This window comes from Rhagoletis pomonella, unplaced genomic scaffold, assembly GCF_013731165.1.
Source record: "Rhagoletis pomonella isolate Grant_MI unplaced genomic scaffold, Rhpom_1.0 Rhpom_scaffold_06383, whole genome shotgun sequence".
Taxonomy (NCBI): Eukaryota; Metazoa; Arthropoda; class Insecta; order Diptera; family Tephritidae; genus Rhagoletis; species Rhagoletis pomonella.
The window spans coordinates 1-5,245 of NW_023464915.1; the positions used below are offsets into that span (position 1 = coordinate 1).

Below are 5,245 nucleotides of genomic sequence, written 5' to 3' on the forward strand. Positions count from 1 at the left end.
GAAAGCGGACGAGCGTTTTGCAATTGGTGCCCTAAAGTTGGTTAAATAGAATAATTAACAAAAAATTTATTTTATTTATCCAAAATTGCAGACGCTGTCAGCTAACATGTGAAACAATAGACGTGGAGAATGGCATCAAAGAACCGGAGTTAAGTTGGTTTTGGCCGGAGCGCGAATCAAATTTAAGTGAAGAAGCTAATGAAGCCCCAGAAGATATTGCAATAGCCGACGATATTAGCGACGAAGAAGAATTCACGCCGATAGAGAAACTTGAAATGTTGACTAGTTATCTGCGCACTTCCTATAAGTTTTGCTTTTGGTGTGGAGTCCATTACAAAGATCAAGAGGATATGAGTACCAATTGCCCAGGAGAAGCACGCGATGATCATTAACGAGCAACTTTTTGAAACAAAGTCAATAAGTTTATTTAGCTTAGGTATTAATAAACTTTACTCACAATAAAATATAAAAACTTACTATAGTGTACACTTGACATATCGAACACCTTCAAAAGGGGCACAATTAAAAAAAAGTTGGATCGTTTTTATCATAAATCATTTCGTAGGATTTAAATCCAATTAATGCAAATATTTTCTTCTGATTGATTGTATTCTTTCATTTGAAAACTACTGTTATATCTGTTAATGTGTTGAATCTGTAAGATCCTCAAGTAGCTATATTTTCGGATCTGATTTCTGTGTTGTGCCTCTTTCAAAGATGATGTGCGATATGCAAGTTTAGTCGTCATAATTAAAAAACAAAAAATGCAAAATTTTTGCTAAATTTTCGTAACTGCATATGAGGTGTAAAAAATCTCAACAAATGTCGTAGTGAATGTATGAGTTGCTAAACACGTCCATCCAACTTATGTATTAAATCTTGAGTCTTTTCAATCACACTGTATATAAATGGGCGCTCCATCGGATCCATCCGAAGCATATATTTAATCAAATCATGCATATCTTCCGAATATACGGAACTTTCAGGAATGTTGATGTTACCACTCAAAACCGCTAAAGCAACGCTATCACCTTTTTCGTACACCGAATCAAACGGACAGTGAAAAAAGCACATTGCATACAGTACGCAACCAAGAGACTGAAAAAATAACAAATTTATAAGGTCTAAGTGTTACCAGGCGGAATTCAAAATTTGATAGTAACCCAAATATCTGTACGTTCATCTACAGTAGAATACGACTTCACGGAGAACAATTCAGGCGCACGATACACAATCGAACTGCGTTCCTCAGCTTCATCTTGCAGCCGCTGTGCTTCATTCTGCCCACAGATTTGCAAACGCGCCTCTGTCATAGAGCCTAGATCCACAATTATCGGTTCGAAAGTGTCAGACAAACAAATATTTGCAGTTTTAAGGTCACGATGTGCAAGCGGTACTGGTTTAGTTTCATGTATCGCCCTTAAACCGTTGCATATACCAAGGAAAACCTGTAGAACTTGAGGTTCGGACATGTGATCACCTTTACGTGCACGCATTTGCAAATGATCTGCCAATGAACCATTCTTATAGTATGGTAGTACAATGTACAGGTCGCTCGTTGTATTAATGACAATATCCGCTGATCCTTTCAGCTCGTAGTCTACTACTTTGATTACATTCTCTGAATCAATACGGTGACAGTTTTCGATTTCTCGCACGGCTATATTTTGGTCATCGATACTGTGACAAGTTATACGTTTCACCGCATACAGCTTGTGCGTTATAGAATTTTCCGCTAGGTTTATTAAGCTGAATCCACTGTAAAAATACACAGGGAATTACAGGCTACAGAATCACAAAATATTCACTGTGTCTTACCCCTCTGCCAGCCGATCACGTATAATGTATTTAGTTCCTCTGATGGTAACCGTTTCTTTGGAGCAGAATAGACAACCTTTTTTCATTATTAACATCCATCCTAAGCTATTCATCGTGGGCTGGGTAGGTTAGATAAGTAGCTGGGAGTTGTTGCAAGCGAAGTTTGGTGACTGAAACGTTAAATTAATGGGTAAATTTTCACTAATTTTACTATCTAATGACAAAATAAACACTAATGTTTTAAGGAAATCAAGATAAATAGTCGGATCAGCGCAATGCAGACGAACGCAATTTTTGGAGCAACAAAAACAAACCCACGCACTGATTTTCGTTGGTCAACAATCAGCTGGCTGTCCAGTTCGCGCTGTCAAACACATAAACAGGGTGTTTTAAATAAATGGTAAAAGTTTGGTGATTATGAAAGAGGAATACATACGGGCTTTTCTCATTAAAAAATGGGTCGCGGAAAAACCTAAATTCAGCAGATTTCTGCGCTGCGGGCTACAACTACAGAAAAAAATTCTGCGATGTTTAGTTTTCATTTGCATGGCGCTCTGGTAAGATAGATCGTCAGCTGACTCGGGTTACGTACCGGTAGGTTTACGTTCTTGACTAATTTCAGCTTAAATGTTGGTTGGGTTATGTTTCCTTGTGCGGGCAACAGCTGATTTTACAGCAAGTGTCAATTTGTTCAATTCTCCGGGATTTACTGAAGTTAAATTACTTAAATTTAATATGGATATTGAAGACAACTCCAGCCGAAATCCTCTATTAGAAGAATGCTGTGAAGATTTGTTTGGTATACACCTGGATCCTCCAGATAGACGCGACAAATGTGAGAAATGCAAGTGAGTTCCTGGTTAATTTGACTGCATATCCAGTTGATTTAAGCAAATCTCCGCTCGCAGGAGACCAGCTGTGGTCTGTTGGTGCCCATCATTACCCAATCCGCCACTTGACATCAAATCTGCGATTGTTATATTGCAACATCCTGCCGAGGAGAAGCGTTCCCTGCGCACAGCCTTAATGCTGCAACTTGGCGTAACACCCGGAAAATGTGTGGTATATAAAGGCAAACGATTTCCATCGCCAAAGAATCAAGCCGAGCTAGAACCAATCCTAAATTCACCCAATTCTTTACTACTCTATCCGAGTAAAGACTCTGTGCCTATAGAATGTGTTATGGCGCAAATAAACACAGATCAAGATGAACGGAATGAGGAACAACCTTTTACTTTGGTGCTTATTGATGGTACATGGCCACAGGCAAAAGCAATTTATGCTAGCAGTCCCATGCTGCACGGCATGCGACAAGTCAAACTTATAGCGGCCGGCAATAGCGATTATATCATACGCACACAGCCTACCGAAGGATGTCTCAGCACACTAGAAACAGCGGCGCAAGCACTATCCGTGCTGGAGCAACGCCCTGAATTGCGCCAACTGCTAGTACGTCCACTGCATACCTTGTGTAAATATCAGTTGGATAATGGCGCTGTGGAACACCAATCGAAAGAATTTCGCATTAAAAATCAACAATATCCTAAACAGATTGGTAAACGATTAAATCGTTTGCTCAATTATAGTACAATTTGTCGACCTGAGGCGAGGGAAGAAAGTATGATGAATGGAATGGATACGAACTTACAACAGCAGCAACAAGAAACGTGAAAGTAGGCAGATTAATTTCACAAAAATTTGTACACAATATAAGTTGCGTTCCAGACGCTTCCGGATTTGCAGGAAAAGCTTTTTTCTCCATTAATAAACCTTATGAAAGGTGGTCACCTGGAACGGCTTCCTGTAAAAACCTGCATATCGTGAAGCATCTGCAACGCAACTATAGCTTTAAGTGCATTTATTTTCTTTTATACATATGTATGTATGTATTGCCAGTTTGTAAAGTATGTAACTTGAGTTTATAGCAATTTTTTAAGTGCGCATAAAAATAATGAAATATTTGCAAATGTAAGTTTGTTAGAAAATCTGTAAAGATTTGTGCAGAATCTCAGAATCAGAAGCCTTAAGTCAATGTTTGATTGCCCGCAGCTTCAAGCGTGCGTTTCATAAGACACTTGGCTATGGCATAAGTACGCACACATGCATTTACTTCGCTTTCTGAAAGTTAAATCGTTTAAAAAATAATATTTTTATAATACATTAACTTACCTGATTCTGATTCACATAATTCAACTGAATCGGCGATTATTGACCACATAGTTTGCATTATCAGATCCTTATTTAAATGCCAATTTTTTATTAAGCCCGACTTTTCCAAGAAACAACGTATGAAACACTGTAGGAATACAAATAAAGTGTCGTGGTTGTAACGGTAACAAAATATTTGGTATCAACGTTTTGTTTTTTTTTTTTTTTAATTAAAAATGTATAAATATTTGTAAATGCTCTATTACCATGCCCGTTTTATCTGTTGTGTCTGACAACTCGCCCGTTGTGTTGAATTGCACAATGTAATCTGTTAAAAAAAAAATCGTATATCTTTAATGTTTTTACAACGTTTCAGTTATTAGCTTTCAAGTACAAATATACCCATTGGTATAGAAAAGCTGGCATTGCAGGTACTCATCACTTCCTCAACATTAAAGGTATTGCTTCCATACGTTTGTGCAGCTATTGGTATATCTGTTTGGTCCGCAGTTATACCAGCCATAACTGACTGAGTTTTGTGCTGTACATAAATATCTCCATTATCCTTGGGCCGACTCTGTGCTCTAACCATATTGCAACAATAAAGCAGTAAAAAAGTAAGCGTCAGCTGGATGCATGCGTTTATACTGGTCATTTTTTCCCCTTGAAATACAAATGTTGGGCCTGTTCTGTATTACAAAAGCATCTGAACTCGGAAGTGTTTATAAATAATTGCATGCATGCTAAAATGCAGCCGCTTTATATAGCATCACGAGAAGTGCAGATAATTATAATCAAATTGGAGTACTTTGTAATAGAAATAAACGCTTAGAATTATTTAATGATTTTTTAAATTTTATATGCATTAAAATATGAGAATTGGGTGCATCACCAAGAAAAGTTGCGGGCTTTCCACTGGAGTTATAAGTTTTTTTTTTATTTTAAAACTTCCGTGAAACTTTTTCGGAAAGATATTAAAATTTACGTGCGCTGGACTGGTTTGAAAATATGTACCTCCAAAATTGTAATTATTTTCATTCTGCTGATTCGCTTTTTAATCATTTTTATGCAAAGCTGGTTTTTTGGAAGAAATATTTTTTAAAACAAATTTTATTTATAAAATCACGGGTTTTGAGGTATTTTCAAATCAGTCCAGAACACGCTGACAATTTTCTGAAATATTTTGGAGGGAGTCTTAAATTTTTTTTTGTATGGATAGTGATGTACCACCCTAATGTGTACTTTTTGTAAATATGATTTATATGCTAGATTATACCGT

General features: G+C 37.1%; 4 protein-coding genes across 5 annotated transcripts; 2 read left to right on the forward strand and 2 right to left on the reverse strand.

Annotated features, from left to right (window-relative positions):
• Positions 1 to 4: 4 nt before the first annotated feature.
• LOC118755485 (G patch domain-containing protein 11-like) lies at positions 5 to 476 on the forward strand (the record flags this gene model as incomplete). Its single annotated transcript, XM_036490314.1, has 2 exons — positions 5 to 36; positions 92 to 476. Coding segments are annotated over 2 exons (333 nt in total), but the record flags the coding sequence as incomplete, so codon positions are not given.
• A 124-nt stretch (positions 477 to 600) lies between these two features.
• Positions 601 to 2,164, reverse strand: LOC118755486 (serine/threonine-protein kinase 16-like). 2 transcript variants are annotated; one of them, XM_036490318.1, is made up of 4 exons: positions 2,141 to 2,156; positions 1,819 to 1,988; positions 1,164 to 1,758; positions 601 to 1,098 (listed from the first exon to the last, which is right to left on the reverse strand). In XM_036490318.1, exons 2-4 carry the CDS (start codon positions 1,929 to 1,931, stop codon positions 847 to 849), a joined length of 960 nt encoding a protein of 319 aa, XP_036346211.1. In that variant the 5' UTR covers positions 1,932 to 1,988; positions 2,141 to 2,156; the 3' UTR covers positions 601 to 846. The 2 variants fall into 2 exon arrangements, with proteins under 2 accessions (XP_036346211.1, XP_036346210.1); XM_036490317.1 differs by having other exon boundaries at positions 1,819 to 2,164.
• A 303-nt stretch (positions 2,165 to 2,467) lies between these two features.
• Positions 2,468 to 4,597, forward strand: LOC118755483 (tRNA-uridine aminocarboxypropyltransferase 2-like). Its single transcript, XM_036490312.1, has 2 exons — positions 2,468 to 2,666; positions 2,727 to 4,597. The coding sequence occupies exons 1-2, from the start codon at positions 2,554 to 2,556 to the stop codon at positions 3,487 to 3,489; spliced, it is 876 nt and encodes a 291-aa protein (XP_036346205.1). The 5' UTR covers positions 2,468 to 2,553; the 3' UTR covers positions 3,490 to 4,597.
• On the reverse strand, positions 3,549 to 4,695 carry LOC118755484 (general odorant-binding protein 84a-like). Its single transcript, XM_036490313.1, has 4 exons — positions 4,369 to 4,695; positions 4,233 to 4,294; positions 3,988 to 4,114; positions 3,549 to 3,936 (listed from the first exon to the last, which is right to left on the reverse strand). The coding sequence occupies exons 1-4, from the start codon at positions 4,619 to 4,621 to the stop codon at positions 3,842 to 3,844; spliced, it is 537 nt and encodes a 178-aa protein (XP_036346206.1). The 5' UTR covers positions 4,622 to 4,695; the 3' UTR covers positions 3,549 to 3,841.
• Positions 4,696 to 5,245: the final 550 nt, after the last annotated feature.